The sequence below is a fragment of the Lipotes vexillifer genome, unplaced genomic scaffold (genome assembly GCF_000442215.2).
Source record: "Lipotes vexillifer unplaced genomic scaffold, Lipotes_vexillifer_v1.1 scaffold1145, whole genome shotgun sequence".
Lineage (NCBI taxonomy): Eukaryota > Metazoa > Chordata > Mammalia > Artiodactyla > Lipotidae > Lipotes > Lipotes vexillifer.
The window spans coordinates 195862-215016 of NW_006778097.1; the positions used below are offsets into that span (position 1 = coordinate 195862).

At 47.5% G+C, this 19155-nt stretch overlaps 1 protein-coding gene across 2 annotated transcripts in view; it reads right to left on the minus strand.

Moving 5' to 3' along the window:
- The window catches only part of PNKD (PNKD metallo-beta-lactamase domain containing), a 58375-nt gene that overhangs the window by 19755 nt on the left and 19465 nt on the right, over positions 1-19155 (minus strand). Inside the window, exon 1 of one of the 2 annotated variants that reach the window (XM_007451421.1) lies at positions 247-407. The exons of the other annotated variant lie outside the window; for it this stretch is intronic. Coding sequence (XP_007451483.1) covers positions 247-407 — 161 coding nt within the window. Of the gene's footprint in view, positions 1-246; positions 408-19155 lie in introns of those variants that run through there. 2 annotated transcript variants of the gene reach the window in all.

Here is a 19155-nt window from a genome sequence, read left to right on the forward strand (position 1 = left end):
CCCACCCCCGCCGCAAACTGCTTTCCCCAGCCCAACCCAATTTTCCACCCCCAACTTCTCTTCCTCAGTCCCCCCAGATGAGTGGCTTCTCCAGCCTGCCTCTCCGATCGCTCTTCTCTGGCCCTGGATCCCCTAGCCCTAGCCCCGTCAGAACCCCTAAACCCTCCGCCGGCACCCCTCTTCAGTCCCCCTTTCCAGCGCGACCGCTTTCCCGAGCCCCGCATCCCGCCGGAGCCCGGCACGAACCCGATTCGGAGGAGCAGCCGCTTTCTACGCGCCATGAACAGGCTACGGAGGGTCCGCCGCGCTCGGCAGCTGCTGGGGCTCACGAGCAGGACGAGGACAAGGAGCAGCAGCCCGCAGCTGGCGACCCACAGCCACGACGAAGGCCAGCCTTGCCAGGCCATGCTGGGGGTAGGCGCCCGAGGCCGCCCAGGGGGCGGGGCGGGGCGTTGCTAGGCGACGGCTCGGCCCAGGCCCCCACTTGGAGAACCTGAGGGGTTGGGGCCACGCCCCCTGCACCCGCAAGCTGGGGGACTGGGGGCGTTCTGGTCCCGCCCCTTCATTGGCTCGCGTTCGCACCCGCCCACTCGCCGTCCCTGGCCTGGTGCACGCTTGGAATGTCACCCGGCTGAAGGTGGCCTGGCCCCGCCCCCGGCTGGCCGGTCGGGAGGCGTGGCCGGAGCCGGCATCTGATCTGCGCTAATCCCGGTATAAAATCGCTGGAGTCCGGGGCTCGGCCCCACACCCTCCCACCTTCCCCCAACAGGGAACTCTGAGAGAGCCCCTGGAATGGGCCTCTTGGCGGGAAACCGTAGCCTCATAAACTTTTTCAGCTGGAAGGAACCCGGGAGATCACATGGGTCAGCTGCCATTCATTCATTTATTCATTCACTAAATTACTTTTCTGTGTTCTCCTTTGTGCCAGGCACTGTGCCAGGCTCTGAGAATGCAAGAATCAAAGACACACAGTCTCTTCATTCCTGGAGCCTACAATCTAGAATCCAGCAGAGAAACAAACCAAATAAGCAAACAAATATAATTATATATGTATTTATCTATATTTACATATACGTGTATATGTACACATACATTGCTACCTGTGTGTGATTACAAATTGTGGTGCTATAAAGAAATCGAACAGAGGGGGCAATGATATGGAGGACAGAGAGGGCCAATTTAGATGGGAGGGCCTCCCTGAGCAGATGACATGTAAGCCATGCCCTGAAGGATAAGAAGAGGCCACAGAGGCTGAGGGAGTGATTCAACCAAGATTATACAGCAATGGATGGCAGAGGCAGGACTAGGACCCAAGGCATCCCAAGACCAGTGGGGTTTCCACATCATTAATCACCCCCCCCACACACACCATGCTGCCTTCCCAATGAGTTCTAGGAGTTGTTAAGGTCAGTGGGTTGGAAGGAATTGTAAAGACAGGTGTGGTGACATCTACAAATTTGGGCAAACTGGAGCTAGGGGTGGGCTCCTTCTGGCTCCAGCTCTAGCCCTAGCCCAGCACAGGGAGGGAAAGAAATCTGCAAACAGTGAAGGTAGCTATCTCCCCAGCGGGGAGATAGTTGGGGAGGGAAGCCCGGGAGGCACTGCTCTTGTTTTCTTCTCTTGCTTTTTGGGCTTCGGCCTGTGCTCTGGCCTGAGAGAGGCTAGATAACCTGACCCCCAAACCACACTTTTTCTCTCTCCCTCTGATGTACTCTTATTAGATAGCTGAATCTAAAGACTGAGTCCCCAGTGTGGAGAGTATAGAGGTATAGGATCATTACACACAATGAACTGGAGGCCTCATTCCTCCCCCTGCCCCAAAAAAGCCAAGAGATGGGTTAAATTATCCCCAAACTGAATTGTAATCCGAACACCTAATCCTGGGTTTCATTCAGTAACCCCAGACATGAAGTTTCTTTTATGTGGATACATATTGAAGGCCAGAGCTATAGCCTGCTCCCTCCCTGTCTCCTTACCCACAATTCAGCTGCTGCTTCTCAGTGTCTGGCACATAAAAGGCTCTCAATAAACAAAAATCAGATAGAATTGAATTAAACCCCTGTGTATGCCGCAAAAGAGGCGGGAGTGAGAAGACTGACAAGCTAGTTTGTAGAAGGCCCTTCCGGGCCAAGGGAGCTTGCATGTCTCTAAGTCTGTGTCTATATGTGCAAAGTGAAGAATTACAGAGCCTCATCAAAAGTCACTGTGAACACACTTTTCTGCAGGTAAGGCTGTGCCAGGCATTATATTGAGAAATTAAAACACAGTCCCTGTCATCTGAAACAGGAAATGCAGGCTCAAGCATGAGCCTGCAGGGATACAGAGATGACTGAATCCTAAATCTAATCTCATGCTACACACACATTTACAAAATTATTGCTAATTATCCAAGATACATTTCAGGAAATGCAGGGAGCTGGACAAGGCTGGGGATAAGGAGTGAGAGTGGGTGTTTTGGGGGACTCATGCAGGGCTAGGAAGCCACCCTCCCCTGCCCTGGCCTGTTCTGGAAGACTTCCAGAACATATCTGCTCCAAATCTGCTTTGTTTTCACCTCCTCTCCCATGAGAATCTTCTGCCCCAGCCAGACTGATGCTTCATTATTCACCCCCTCCTACACTTTATACCTGGTAATACCTCATTGCTTGCAGACATTTGGCTTAGGGGGCACTGTCAAGGTTAAGGTTGCCTCTGTTTGGCAGATCTTTTACTTTGCTGAGATCTCCTCTCATTATCCACAGTTGTTATTGGAAACCTCAGGCCCAGCTCCAATTCCTTTGCTTTCAGCCAATATGCTTTTTAGAGTAAATAATTTATGTGCCCACCCACCCCTCTACCCCTTTTTCTCACTCTGTATAAGCAAACTCGAGTTATCTCCTTGCCTAAAAAACTTCTCTTGGGGGCTTCCCTGGTGGCGCAGCGGTTGAGAGTCCGCCTGCCGATGCAGGGGACATGGGTTTGTGCCCTGGTCTGGGAAGATCCCACATGCCACAGGGTGGCTGGGCCCATGAGCCATGGCTGCTGAGCCTGCGCATCCAGAGCCTGTGCTCCGCAATGGGAGAAGCCACAACAGTGAGAGGCCCACGTACTGCAAAACAACAACAACAACAACAACAACTTCTCTTGGGGCTTCCCTCGTGACGCAGTGATTAAGAATCCGCCTGCCAATGCAGGGGATAAGGGTTCGAGCCCTGTTCCGGGAAAATCCCACATGCGCGGAGTAGCTAGGCCCCTGTGCCACAACTACTGAGCTTGCGCTCTAGACCCCGCGAGCCACAACTACTGTGCCCACGTGCCACAGCTACTGAAGCCCGCGCACCTAGAGCCCGTGCTCCACAAGAGAAGCCACCACAAGGAGAAGCCCGAGCACCACAACAAAGAGGAGCCCCACTCACCACAACTAGAAAAAACCCATACGCAACAACGAAGACCCAACGCAGCCAAAAATAAAATAAATTAATTAAAACAAAACAAACTTCTCTTGACCTTGGGTCCCTATCTAGATTCTGTTCTGCCTTTATCTTAACATAACATAGCTTCCTGAAAGGCTGTCTCCGTGGGTGTGGTAGACTGCATTTCGGTTCTCAATTCTTCATCTCTCCCTGAAAACACACCCTTCACCATGTGACTGTGCACCACCTCCATGGAGGTGCGATATATTTCTCCCGCACCACTGATGTTGGGCTTGACCTTGTGACTTGCTTTGGCCAATGGAATGATACAAGCAGAGGTCTTAAATGTGCTATTATGGTTGAACTTGGTCTCTGTAGCCATGCCTTTCACCATGAGAACATCCGTCGGGTAGTTAGTTGCTGGTTTAAGGAGAGTGAAAGACACATGGAAGTGACCTGACCCCACTCACAGCTTGGAAGCCAGCCTAGCCCAGCAAAGCCCAGCCTAGATGAGCTGAAACTTAGCCTGCCCACAGCGGCACGAATGAGAAGTACATGCTTGTTGTTGTATGTCTCTCAGTTTTGGATTTGCTTGTTATGTGGCATTATTGCAACAATAGCTAACACTGACAGTGGGAAGCAGAAAGATTAGTTATTAATGTGCTGAAAGCAAGGTGCTTAAATAACTGATTAGCTATTTGGAAAAGAGCAATTTAGACCCATGCTTCACAGAATACACCAAAATAAATTCCAGGTGAATTAAAGTGCTAAGAACATAAAATTAAAACACACCAAATTAGAAGAAAATTAAATACATGTCCAATCTCTGGACAGTGGAAGACTTTCTAGGGCTAAAAGCAATTAGAAGTGTTTTTCTAATTTTCTTTAATAGGCATATGTTACTCTTAAACTCAGACAAAAAGCAACTGAAGACTTAACAAGGGAAAGAATTACTCTTCTGGTTCCTTAAAAAAAAAATTAACCTTTATGTTATGAGGTAATATGAACAAAATAAAAAGCCAAAAAAATTTTTGTGGAAAATACTTGTCTCAAATTTGTCAAAAAGTTAATCTACTTAATATATAAAGACCTTAAATAAATGAGAAAACACAGACGCCCAATTAATAAAGGGATAAATGGCTAATATACACATGAAAAAATGTTAAACCTCAAAAGAATCAAGAAAATGCAAAATAAACAATGAGACAAGATTTTCATCTATCAAAATAGCAGAGATTAAAGACAGTAATACAATTCTGAAGGCTTCTAAAAATATGGGAAGATGAGTATTTATACATGACTTCTGGAGGTATCAATTGGTACAGTTTCCTAGAAAGCAATTACCAATATGCATCAAGCCTTTAAAAATATTCATATCCTTTGACTCAGTAATTCCTTTTTAGCCACCTGCCCAAAAGATGTGCCCCAAATATATCATTTGAAATGTACACAATGGTGAGACTGTAAGCAGCCAACAGGTCTGGCAATAGGGGAAGAGTTAAGGTTCTGTGAACCTCTGTGCAGCTTTAAAATGGTGTTTATGGTTAAAACCCAATGTATTGCATGATCCTGGATTGGATCCTGGACCAGAAAAAGGACACTGCGGGACAGCTGGCGAATTTTGAGTAAAGACTGTAAAGGGATTCTTAGAATTGTATCAATGTTAATTTCCTGGTTTTGATACTAATACTGTAGTTAAAAGTAAGAAGTGTGGGGCTTCCCTGGTGGCTGCAGTGGTTGAGAATCTGCCTGCCAATGCAGGGGACATGGGTTTGAGCCCTGGTCCGGGAAGATCCCACATGCCGCGGAGCAACTGGGCCCGTGAGCCACAACTACTGAGCCTGCACGTCTGGAGCCTGTGCTCCACAACAAGAGAGGCCGCGATAGTGAGAGGCCCGTGCACCGCGATGAAGAGTGGCCCCCGCTTGCCACAACTAAAGAAAGCCCTCGCACAGAAATGAAGACCCAACACAGCCAAAAATAAATATACATTAAAAGTAAGAAGTGAACATTTGAGGCTTCCCTGGTGGCGCAGTGGTTGAGAGCCCGCATGCCGATGCAGGGGACACAGGTTCGTGCCCCGGTCCGGGAAGATCCCACATGCTGCAGAGCGGCTGGGCCCGTGAGCCATGGCCGCTGAGCCTGCGTGTCAGGAGCCTGTGCTCCGCAATGGGAGAGGCCACAACAGTGAGAGGAAAAAAAAAAAAAAAAAAAGAAGTGAACATTTGGGGAAGCTAGGTGTCAGGTGTATGCGACCTCCTTGTACTTTTTTGCAAGTATTTTGTAAGCCTGAAATAACTTCAGAATAAAAAATTAAAAAAAAAAAACAGGGCTTCCCTGGTGGCGCAGTGCTTGAGGGTCCGCCTGCCGATGCAGGAGGCGCGGGTTCGTGCCCCGTTTCGGGAAGATCCCACGTGCCGCGGAGCGGCTGGGCCCGTGAGCCATGGCCGCAGAGCCTGCGCGTCCGGAGCCTGTGCTCCGCAAATGGGAGAGGCCACAACAGTGAGAGGCCCGCATAACGCAAGAAAAAAACAAAAAAAAAACAAAAAAAAAAACAGAATACACACAAATAAAACAGTGTTGATATGTCGATAAACATTGTTTTTAAAAAACAATATAGGGGACTTCCCTGGTGGTCCAGTGGTTAAGACTGCGCGCTTCCACCGCAGGGCACATGGGTTCAATCCCAGGTGTGTGTTGGGGGAGGAGATCCTGCAAGCCAGCGAGGCCAATAAATAAATAAATAAATAATTAATAAATAAATGCTTGACATAGTGCCTGGTACAACTAAGCATTCAATAAATTAAAAAAAATATATAGGTGTGGCAGATCCTGTTGGATGATTAATAGCCATTCTCCAACTCTCCCTTTTTTCCTTGCTAACCCCTGTTTTGCCTATGAACAGCCATAGCTTCCAAGTGAGCCTCTCCCCAGCCCTAGTGGGGGGGATCCTGATTGGTCCAAGCCAACTGGCGCTCTCATTGCCCTGCCAAGTGATTGGTTAGACCGAGGAATATGACTCAATTCTTGACATTAGATAATAATAGCAAGTATTTATATAGCACAAATCATGCTCTCATGACAACCTTATGAATCAAACACGGTTATAATTCACATTGGCAAAGGACACCAAGGCACCGAAAGATCAAGTCACACGGTGATTTGCTCCAGGTTGAGATGGGGAGGGAAATAGGCTGGAGGCCTTCTAAATAGGCCTTTCCTAGTTGTCAAAATGGGATATAGGGACTCCCCTGGTGGCGCAGTGGTTAAGAATCCGCTTGCCAATGCAGGGGACACGGGTTCGAGCCCTGGTCCGGGAAGATCCCACATGCCACGGAGCAACTAAGCCTGTGCACCACAACTACTGAGCCCGTGCGCCACAACTACTGAAGCCCGCATGCCACAACTACTGAGACTGCGTGCCTAGAGCCCATGATCTACAATAAGAGAAGCTACCTCAATGAGAAGCCCGCGCACAGCAACGAAGACCCAATGCAGCCAAAAATAAATAAATATATTTTTAAAAAAACAAAAAAACCCCGGGATATACAGGGCTGTGCTCTTTTCTTGCTCCAGGATGCTGTCATTTGCCTGTGATGCCTGGAACTATGGCAGGCATTTTAGGACTGTGAGTATGCAGCCTAAGAGGCTATTCCAACAGCTAAAGATGGCAGAGCAAAAGTGGGGATGGAACCAGTGTCCTTGAAGACATAACTGAGCCCCTGAATTAACCGGTCTGGATTGGCCCCTGGATTTCTTGTTATGTGAGATAAAAATTGTCCTTACTGTTTAAGCCACTTTTAGTTGGGTTTTTTGATACTTGCAGCCAAAAGCACCCAAACTAGTACTGTGGGTAACTTTTACATTTTAATCTAAAGTGGGAGGAAAAGCAGTATAAATTTTGTGTAATTGATATGACTGCTATAAGCAAAAATGCATAAAAAGTATCGAAAATGCTATCAGTGATGATCTTTGATGGGTTCATGGGGTATCACTTGTCTTATTTTTTTATACTTTAAAAATATGTTCTGGGGACTTCCCTGGTGGTGCAGTCGTTAAGAATCCTCCTGCCAATGCAGGGGACACGGGTTCAAACCCTGGTCTGGGAAGATCCCACATGCCGCGGAGCAACTAAGCCTGTGCACTACAACTGCTGAGCCCACGTGCGGCAACTACTGAAGCCCCTGTGTTCTAGGGCCTGTGTGTCGCAACTACTGAGCCTGTGTGCTGCAACTACTGAAGCCCGCTCGCCTAGAGCCCGTGCTCCGCAACAAAAGAAGCCACCGTAATGAGAAGCCCATGTGCCACAGTGAAGAGCAGCCTCCACTCGCCGTAACTAGAGAAAGCCCGCGCGCAGCAGCGAAGACCCAATGCAGCCAAAATAAAAGTTTTAAAAAATCACATTTGTATAAAAAGATATTTCCTGACTGTCTATGATGAGAAGGTAATACTATTTTAATTTTAAAAGTATTATTTTATTAAAACGAAGAAAGTGTCCTCCTTGCTGCCTCTACTTTCACTTCCCATCTATTCTCAGGCCACCCCACTGAGCCTCTGCCCTCACCATTCCGTCGTAATTTGGCTCTGACCCCTTGAACCTCAAACGTGTTTGTCAATGTTCAGTCCTTGTCACCTAACCTCCAGGCCGAGCCTTCTTTCTTCTTCGCCTTCCCTGTGACAGTGTCTTCTGGCTCTCTTCTCACATCCCTAGACGCTTCCCCCTCTGCTGTTGTCCCTCACTTTCACTGCTTCCCCTAACTTCAGCAATCACTTGACACCACTCATTACTCCCAAGGAGAAATGTCCACCCCAGCTTCCCCCTGGAGTTCCCCTGGAGTTCCAAACCTAAATGCCCATCCTCTTTCTGGTCATCTCCAGGTGTGGTGGGGCAGGTGTAGGGGGTGAGGGGCTTAGTCTCTTCTCTGCAAAAAGGATTGATAGTTTGCACCGAGCTATTTATTAAGGATTAACCACAATTACTCAAGTAAAGAACATAGTGCCAAGTTCATCATGGGTACTTACTAAATGTTCATTGATATTATTGTACCATGTATCATTCTTGCAACATCAAGGTCTGGTCCTCGTGAGTGCTCAGCCATCACCCAAATTTGGGCACTTGAGTCCCAACACGTGGTCCATCGTGGGCACCTCCAGCCCCTGCCCACCTTACTTAGGTTATTAGACAAAGGCTTTGGAAGCCCAGCTCTGAATTGGGTCTGCCCCCTGCTCAAAGCCAGTATCTGCAGTATTAAATTCACATGGCTTTTGGTTTAGCAAATATGGTCTCAACCCAGTTTTCTAGTGTTTTATGCTCCCACCTCTCCCTTCCATGTCCCCAGCTTTCAGTCAGCCTGCAGTGGTCACTGTTCTGTGCTTTTGCCCCCTTACGCCTGCCCTACCACACCTGGAGAAATCTTTTAAGGCTCACTTCTCAAGATACCTTCCACCCCAGCACACCCGAGATAATCTAAGATGCTCCAGGAGTAACTGTAACTAATTAAGGCCCAGGTTCTCAGTCTGGGGAATTTTGCAGGCTCTTCCAGGGGGAGGAAGGAAGGAGGGTAAAGTTCAGGACCAGGGAGACTGATATGCCCCTACTTTTGAGTAACAACTCCTTTAAAGCTAAAAGTAAATGCAACGTCCTCTTTGAAGCCCCTCTGCTCACCACAACTCTTTGCAATGTCTGGTCACTACCTCCGGACTCTGGAAAAATGCCTGCCACCTAGTAGTCAAAAAGAAATGAATGGTTTGAAATGTAACCCTCACTACTTTCCACTTTGAATTATGAGGAGTCAAGCTGGGGGAGCCACTGTGGCCTCCGTGCAGGCAGAAATGGTGCCCTGTGCTTCCTGGTGTGCCCATCACCCCAGCACCTAGCGCTGACCCATTACAGAGGCACAAGTGTTTGCTCGGTGCGGGGCAAGGGAGAAGAACGGAACTAGCGTGTATGATTGTCTGTTACGCCCTAGGCATGCACCAAGCCCTTGCATGTGTTATTTCATCGTCCTAAGATAACAGTGTCCTTACAATAATATGAACACACTGGCTCAGAGAGGCTGCGACTACCCACACAGAGCTAATAAATGACAGAGCCAGGTCCAGTCCTGGTTTTATCTGACCCAAGTCCAGGCTCTTTCCACTGATACTGTTTTGCCAGCTGGGGTAGGGAGTGGGGTAGGAAGTGGTTCGGTCAGAGTGGTAGCCAGAGGAGAACTTTACGGAAGGACTGCTCTACAGGTGATGGGCAGGGGATAGGAAACACAACGGACAGTGCAGTTCTCCAGGGCTAGGGACAGTGGGACTGTGTCACCACCTCTAGGCCTGACAGGTGCGGGGAGGGAGCAGTTATGGAACTTGGAGGGACAGAGTTTGGAGGACAGGGCCACCTGACTGCAGTTGTGACCTCTGGTTGTGGGATGACCCTTTGGGAGGGAGAACAAATACCCCAGCCCCACTGGCTCCTGGCCGCCCCTCTCCTGTGGGGCTCTCCATTGGCCAAACCCAGCTGAAGCTGGAGGACAAAGGGCCCCCTGCTGTGTCCACCCAGGCCAGCCCTGAGCACAGTGGAGAAGGGTGGAGATGGGTTTGGGGACAAGTGGAAGGTAGGCAGCCAAATGAGGCCAGAGAAGATATGTGGGTTTGGGGGCGTATTGACCCTTCAGAGGTGAAGGCCGGGTACCACTTTTCACCCACTCACTGAGACAGCTCCTAATCGGCCTCTCTGCTCCAAGGCTCCAACCCCAACCCATTCTCCACTTGGAGCTAGAGGGTTTTCTTAAAATACAGCCCAAATCATGTCCCTCCCCTATTCAATGGCTTCCCTATAAGGTAAAACTCCAAATTCTTAACAAGACCCAGGAGGTCCTGCAGATCTGGCCCTGCCCACCTCCCCAGTCTCCTCTTAGGCCATGCCCAGTGCTCACCACTCTCCAGGCACACGAGTCTCCTGGAAGTTTCTGGAACACCCCAAGCTCTTTCAGCTTCCGAGTAGCCTCCACTGCCTTCACATAGCTTGTTCACTCAGAGAATAATAACAGCATGCCTGCCACTGCACACACACACACACACACACACACACACACCCCATACACCTATACCCACACACTATATACACATATACCCCTACACACACACCATTCATACATATACTCACATACCACATACACACATATACCATAAACACACCCATACGATACACGTACATATACACATACACATATACACACATACACATACATACCACCCATGTACACTCCCAAACACACACATACATACCATACGTACATCCATGTCATACACACACATACACACACACACACTATACACACACACAGTATATGCACACATATCACACACACACCATATACACACCCATAACACACACATACACACACACACACACACACACACACACACACACAGCCTGTGTGACTCAGGCTGCTCTTCGATGCCAGCTTCTCAGAGCAGCTGCCTTGGCCTCTCCAATCTAAACGAGGTCCCCGTGTGCTGTTCTTGTGGGTGCTGGGTCCATTGTCCTTCAGTGCAGGTATTAGTGTTCATAACAATACATTTACTTGTGAAGTTAGTGACTAATGTCTATCTTCCCGACTGGTCTGCAAGCTCCAGGAGGGCAGGGGCTGTGCTTATTTCATCCACTCCTGTCTCCCTATTGTTTAGCACAGGACCTGACACATAGTCTACCCCTCAGAAATACCTGCTAAATTAGTATTGAAGGGTTGGGTTGAGTTCTGGCTCTGCCACTCCTAACTGTGAGCCCATCAGATGACATTTCACTGCTCTGAGCTCAGTTTCTTCTTAAATTAACTTTTTATTATGGAGAATGTAAAACATGTGAAGAAAGAGGAGAAAAGAGAAGGAGCTCTCATGTCCCCATTTTCTAGCTTCAACACTGGTCAACTAGTGGGTTTGGTTTCATTATCTGTAGACAAGGGAGATTAAAGTGATTTAAAGTGACCGTGACTCACAGTTAGGAAAGACATTTTTTTTTTACATGGAGACCCATACACAATACATTTATAAATAAAACTGAAACAAAGTTACACAGAACAATAGCAATGCTTATATTCTCATATTTTTCTAGCCTTTTTTTGAATGTAGGTATCACCCACTTAATTGATGTTACTAATGGGTCATGACCAGCAGCATGAAAAACGCTGCGCTGAATGATCTTCAGCCTAGAAAACTGTTAAGGGTCCCCCTTTCCTTGCCAAGGGATGATAGCCAGATCCTGTCCCCTAGTGGTCATGTTTGGAAACCGATCTTTTTTTTTTTTTTGCGGTACACGGGCCTCTCACTGTTGTGGCCTCTCCCGTTGCGGAGCACAGGCTCCAGACACACAGGCTCAGTGGCCATGGCTCACGGGCCCAGCTGCTTTGCAGCATGTGGGATCCTCCCGGACTAGGGCACGAACCCGTGTCCCCTGCATCGGCAGGCGGACTCTCAACCACTGCGCCACCAGGGAAGCCCGAGGTCAATTTTTTGACTGGGGAATAAATTCTTTCCAGGAAAAAGTACTGAGTGCAGGCCCTAGGCCATGCATCTGAGGTGGTGTGCTCTGAGATGAATTACAGCATAGACCCTGACCCCAAGAGTCTTCTCCCAATTGATGACCACAGCATAATTGCTCTAGGTCTGTGCTGTCCAATAAGGTAGCCACTAGCCACTGAATACTTAAAATACGGCTAGTGCAACTGAGAAATCTAATATTAATTTCAATTCATTTACATTTAAATATAAAAATCGATACTTGTTTCAGTTACTGGAAAACACTCAAATATGTTTGGACCAAACTTTGTCAATTCACTTTTTCAACTGTACATTTTATGAAATCTAGATAAAGATTCAGTATTTCTGATGAAAATTGAACATCCAAATTGAGATGTGCTTTAAGTGTACACTACATACTGGATTTCAAAGACTTAGCATGAAAAAAATCTCATTAATAATTTTTTATACTGACTAAATGTTGAAATAACATTTTTAGATATGTTGGGTTAAATAAATATATTACTAAAATTAAATTCACCTGTTTCTTTTTACTTTCTAAGTGTGGCTACTGGAAATTTTTAAATTACTCATGTGGCTCACACCATATTTCTGTTGGACAGCACTCACAAAGCTGGAGTTCCCTTTTTTTTTTTTGCGGTACGCGGGCCTCTCACTGCTGTGGCATCTCCTGTTGCGGAGCACAGGCTCTGGACGCGCAGGCTCAGGGGCCATGGCTCACAGGCCCAGCCGCTCCGCGGCACGTGGGATCTTCCCGGTCTGGGGCACGAACCTGTGTCCCCTGCATCGGCATGCGGACTCTCCAACCACTGCGCCACCAGGGAAGCCCTGGACTTCCTTTTGATGTCCCTCTCTCCATCCCCTCCTGTGCATCTTGCATCCTTGATGGAGAAGGAGGAAGCTGCGAGAATCCTCATTCAGACTGGGCTATGGATGGAGGTTAGGGATTAGGAGTTAAATGTTGGACCTATTAAGGTTGAGATGCCCATTACCTCATCACTCAGAGTGTGGTCTCCACACCAGCACCCCAGCATCACCTGGAGCACATTAGAAATGCAGACTCTCAGGCTCCACCCACCCTACTGCAGCAGAATCTGCATTTAACAAGATCCCCATGTGATTTGTTTGCACATAAATTTTGAGAAGCAGTCAGCTATTAGATAGCCAAGTGGAGATACAGGTGGCAGTTCTTTTCTTTGCTCAGTGACATAGGAAGCAAGTTCAAGGCTGTGAGTGAGGATGTGGAGCAGGTGCTGGAGTTTGAAGAGACTGGAGAAAGTGTGGCTGGGAATGTTAATATGAATGGATGAGAAAAACCTGTCTTCTGAACTCAGAGTGAGACCAGTAGGTGCCTTGCATGTTTTTCTCCTCCTTTTCAGCATGTGGGTGCAGCGCTGCAGTTTTGCCTGTTGAGTACCACAAGGCAGAGAGGGGTAAAGGAATGGAGTGATTCTAATGATGGATCTGAGCTGGTTAAGGAGGGAATTGAGGCTGGGAGACACAGGGAAGACAATTCATAGATGGTCATTCCCAATGCGGTCACGGAGTTGTTGGCGGCAGGGTCCTTGAGCTGGAAAGAGAGATGGTGGTCAGAGCGTGGGGTGCTTGAAATTGAGATCATGGCGGATGCAGTTAATGGTAATGAGAGGTTCCAGGGCAGCTATTATCTAGGGCTGGAAATAAGAGGAAATAGCTGTTGGGTTTTTTTCGAGAGGGGAGTTGTTTAGACAAATGCAAGTGAAGGTTTTCCCAATCTAACCAGGAGGGGGTGCTGCAAAAGCTGGGAATCCCCCCATAGGTGGGGCTGACTCAGAAGGCCGAGGTCCACAGTGGGCGGGAGCACACAGCTGGAAGGAACCTGGGCCTCTTGAGCTACCGCAAATTCCTTCATCTAGGTCCTGTTTAGTCTTCCAAACGAAATCGTATAGCTGGCCAAACTGAGGTTGTGTTAATCACTGAGTCACTGGGTTTCTATCTCACAAACAACAGTAGCAATTGAGTTTCTGCTAGGTCCCAAGCCCTTTAAAACTGCTATTTTAAATCCTTACCGTCCTATATTATCACCTCCTTTTATATGGATAAGGATACCAAGGCTCAGAGAAGTAATGTGCCCAATGTCACAAACCCCTATTAAATAATTTAAACAGAACCCAGGTCTGTCTAGCACCAAAGCTGGCTGATAATTATTCTCCTTCGGGGATTCATTTGCACATTCCCTGAAGATTCTGATTCAGAGGTCTAGAAAGAGGTATCCCCAAGAAAATCTATATATTTTCACAAGCCCCTTGCATGATTCTGGTGGTCAGGGAAGATGGGAAAGCACTGTACCCTGCACCCTGCCTGGCCATCGCGGTGCGGTGAATGTCAGGCTGGTTCTGTAGCCCAGCCTTCCTCCTGGGAAGGAGAAGCTCTTATCTAACCTGATTCCAGCTCTGTCTAGTCTGGTAGAGTCACTAACAACATCACCGTGTGCCATTTTCAATGCCTTTCACATAGATGATTTCATTTGAGGCATTGAAAGTCATAGGAGATAGGAAAGCGCAGTACGATTAGACCCATTCAACCCATTATAGATAAAGAGATGGGCCCAGGCCTCACAGCCACTCCTGGCAAACCTGGGACACGCTGTTGCTCCTGGGACATTGAATCCACTATTCTTTCCACTCCCTATTTCTTTATGAAAGTGCTAACTAATGTTTATAGATATTAAGGCTAATTTTTAGGGGAAAGAACTCTGTCCTTCCCCCTACTCTAATATCTGTCATTCCTGCCTGAGATCCTTGTCCTGACGCCAGTTTAGAGCATTAGAATTCCTTAAATTCAACGGATGATGGGGATGGGCTGTGCTGAGGCCTAGAGATAAATGAGACTTTGTCCTTGCCTTCCAAAAGGAGAAAGAGGCATATTTACCCCAGGCCAGGTTAAATGCCTCAATTCAGTAATACAAAGTCCTCTGAAAAAAGGCAACTTCTTTGAGAAAGTTAGTGATAAATGAAAAGACCTCACTTGGGTAGAGTAACACATAAGCTCTAAGTAACAGGGCATATGGCAGGAGGAATGTGTGGGACCAGTTAGTGGAGCTCTGGGGTTGGGCAGCAGAGAAGGTTCTCTGGATCCTCTGAAAACCAAGTCCCCCTAAAACTGAGTTCCCTTACTGAGTTTATGATTAATCTCTCTATCCAAAACTTCATTCCCTTTCTTGTCCCCTCTGACTTCAATTCTTTGCTAACTGAACACTAATGACTAAAATTGCTGTTGTCTGGTAACATCGTTAATATACTAAAATTGTTATTATGGATATCATTATTAACATACAAACTCAGGCTGTTCCTTCTGGGCACAATGAGCTAATGGACCCTGGAGTCATGGATCACCTGGCCAGAGAATTGTAAACAAGAGACATCGCGACTCCCGAAACTGCGATTAAGAAATGTCACAGAAATGTCATAAAATGATGATTAATCCCAGTCTCTTTGTGCTTCCCCCTTTAAAAAGCCCCCAACTCAAAGACCAACTTGGAGTGGATTTGGGGCTTGCCTCCCACTCCACTCCCTTGCTTGGCGCCCTGTAATAAACCCTTACTTTGCTGCAAACTCCAGCCGCCAGTGCTTGGCTTCCCTTGCCGTGGGCAGGCGAGCCCTTTGCTTGCTTTTACCCCCACTCCAGTCAAATTTTCCCACCCACTCCCTGGGGTCCATCTGGGCTCCAGGGAACCACTCCACCCCCTGTCATCAATCAGTAAACTTAGGCTACTCCATCCCTAAAATAAACATCACCCTGATGCCTTTCATCCCCCACCTTTCCTGCGGCCACTGACTTGACTTTTCTCCCAGAGCAGGGTCACCAGAAAAATACATGACACCCACTTAAATCTAAACTTCAGATAAGAAACAAATAAATAGTGTAAGTATTTCCCAACATTGTATGGGGCAATGGGACATACTTATGCTAAAAGTGATTTGTTGTTTGTCTGAAGTTCAATTTAACTGATCGTCCTGCATCTTTCTTTGCTGAAGCTGGCAACTTTACCCCAGGCATACCACCAAGCTTCCCCCATCCTCCCAAACTCCTTCTAGAAGGCTTTTGACAGTCTCTTGGCTCCCCGTTGCCCTAGGGTAAAATTTCAATTTCTGGACCCCTGCCTCCTTGCCCAGCCCTATTTCTTACCACTCTTGTCCCACTCCACCAGCCTCATCCAAGATTGCTGGGTCAAGGGGCAAGCTCCTTGCTAAGCTCCTTGCTTCAGATGCTGTTCTGTCTACCTGGAGAACCTGCTTCCCTGCCCCTGCACCAGCTAGGCTGATTCTTAAACATCCACCAACATGGAATCAGGTGTTACTGCCTCTCAAGAGTCTTTCTTTCTTTTTTCCCCCCAGCCATGTGGTGAGGCTTGTGGGATCCTAGTTCCCGACCAGGGATCGATCTGGGCCCCCTGCAGTGGAAGCCTGGAGTCCTAACCACTGGACTGCCAGGGAATTCCCCCTGAAGAGTCTTTCTTGAAACATCCTTCACTCCCACACCATGCTCCTTTTTCTGGGATCCCACAGAACCAAGTGAACACTCCTCTATCTCAGCACTGGTAAAATTGACAAAACTGTAATTATCTGGTCTTTTACTATCTCCCTTAGACTGTGAGTTTCTTGAGGTCAAGGGCTGTGTCCTTCAGTTTTGTCATCTCTAGAACCGGAAATTCCTGTCTGCTTGGCAGACAGTAGGGGCTTAATTAATAATCTGCTAAGGGTCCTGCAGATAAGGCCCTATCCCTTTTATCCAGGCATACAATGGGGTCCAGAGAAGGAGACATCACTATTGACTACCTATTGTGAATGGTCACCCTGGGCCTGGGGCTTCCGATGTTCTTTTAGGATTATAATTGTCAAGAAAAAAACATTGCCTGCCATTCTAGTTCTACAGGATTAAGCCATTGGCCACTGCAGTCACCCACCAACAGTGCACCCTGAGGGGAATTCCGGGTGGAGGGAAAAAATAAAAAACAGGAGGCATTCTGTGCTTTGGATATAAGGGTCCTTATATAGTTAAGATGCATATCTAGGAAAAAATTTTAATGGCCCCAGATTCTTGCATCTTCCCATACATAGAACACTAAGATAATCAACTTGAGGTAGCTGTTCTTTGGGATCAGCAGTAACCTTTTTATGCTTGAATATGTGTTTTTCCCAGCAAAAAAGATCCTGTATATTCTGGCTCCTCCCTAATCTCTTTGGAGCAGTTTCTCAGAGCTATCTGAGAGGCTATGGTCCTTAGTAAGGTCCCCGAATAAAACTTAACTCACAAGTTTTACGTTGTGTGTTTTTCTTTCAGTCAACACAATCTTGATTCCATGATCAGAACATGGAGCAAGGCTTGTGTGGGGCTTGTCTGTGTGCATCCCCACGGCCCACTTTCCCAGGGGGTGGATGTGATTGCTGGCTGGAAAATGAATCCCCTTGAAATCATTGTAGCAGTCCTAGAAAGTGGAGCGTACTTTCTGGAGAAGGGGTCCAAGTGCAGACAGCATGAAGGTATGTCAGGAGACGTGGCCAGATGCCGCAGGGCTTTGCAGTTCACGAGGGCTCTGTTCTGTGATCCAGGGGTAAACTGATATTGAGCAGAACCGTACTTGCCCCGGGGCGTTCTTGCTCCCTTTGGGAGGGGACTTCCTAAAGTGAGGTCTTTGACCCCAAACTGAACTTACACTGAAGGGTTGGGGTGGCTGGGGGAGTTGGCCCACCATAATGTCTGCCAGTGCCCCTGAGTAACTCCTACTTAAGTTATATACAAATAAACATACACAGTGTGTGTGGAGGGGGCAATTTAAACAACACCTTTATTTTAATTGGTCTCACTACAATCCAAGTGGTAACCTTGCTTACTATGCTTTCTAGTACTAAACACACTGCTCTCACTTATGTTTAGTATGCAAATGAGCTTCCAGATAAGTCCACAGGTTCCTCCTTCCTAAGCCTTGCTCTGTGAAAGCGGGACTGGCCGCTGGAGATAATAATGTAAAGAAAAGTGTTTAGTGATGGGTTTGGAATCCCGAGGTTGTCCTGGTTGTCCAACCGCATTCATTTCTAGCTGTGTTTTGTCAAGTCACACCCCTCCCCATTCAAAAAGGAAAAGTGTCAACAGGCTGTGAACATTCAGCGCAGTGCCGATCTGCAGCTACTAGCACAAGATAAGCACCTTAAACAAAGCCGTTCATCTACCCGAAGCCTTGGCGTAATGGAAAAAAACCATGGACTTTGGAACTATGTAAACTCCGGCAGCGTTTCAAAACTTCCCAGAACCTATTTCCTTGCCTGTAAAATGGAATGACTAGTACATTCTACAGTTAGTGGCTGTAAGGGTTGAGACTACAGGTGCAAAGCCCCCAACACAATGTTTTGCACTGATTGTAGTGATCTACATCCCAGGATTTCTGACTCTAAAACACCTGCTTTCCTGGTTGAAGTAACTTCAGGCAGGCAGTGTCTTAGTTCCCAGGGGCAGAGGTTCTAAGCTCCATCTATCTCTGCATCTGGACGTTTGAAGTTTAAAACTTGAAAAGTACATTTGGCTTAAAAGCATAGAATTGTCAAGGATGTTCATCACTGATTTATGTCTCATAATGAGAAAAATGGGAAACAATTTAAATGTCCTTAAAAGTAGGAAACCGATTTAATAAATCAGCAATAGCTGTGTGATAGAATACTTTGTGGCTTTAAAATTATGCTCTTGAAGAATATTTAGTGACAAGAAAAATGTTCATGCAAAAATGTGAAGTAAAAAAAAAGCGACAAGCAAAACATCGTACAAAACAAGTAAAATACGTAGATATATATAGGCAAAGAAGAATCAAAAGCAAGCGCTTGCCGCTGGGAGTCGGGAGGAGTGGGAAGAAGTGATCTTTTCCTGTAGTTTTGAGTTTCCAACTATGATTACGTACTGCCTTAAAATCCGAAGACACTAGTAAGTCCTCAGGGACTTGGGAGGAGCGCGAACAGGGCGGGACGCGGGCGGGACCGGGGCGGACCCCAGCGCCCGGCTGGGGCCGGCGCGACGGGGCGGGGCGTTGAACGCCAGTCCAGTCCAGGCCGGCGAGGGGGTGACCAACTGGCGACACCGGGAGGCCGCGGACGCACCGTCGGGAGCGGCAGGTAAGCCAGGGGCCCGGGGCCGGCGGGGACTCGGCCAGGGCTGGGGCGGCGCTGGGATGGGGTCCCAAACTTTCTTCGAGTGCGCAGTAGGCCAGAAT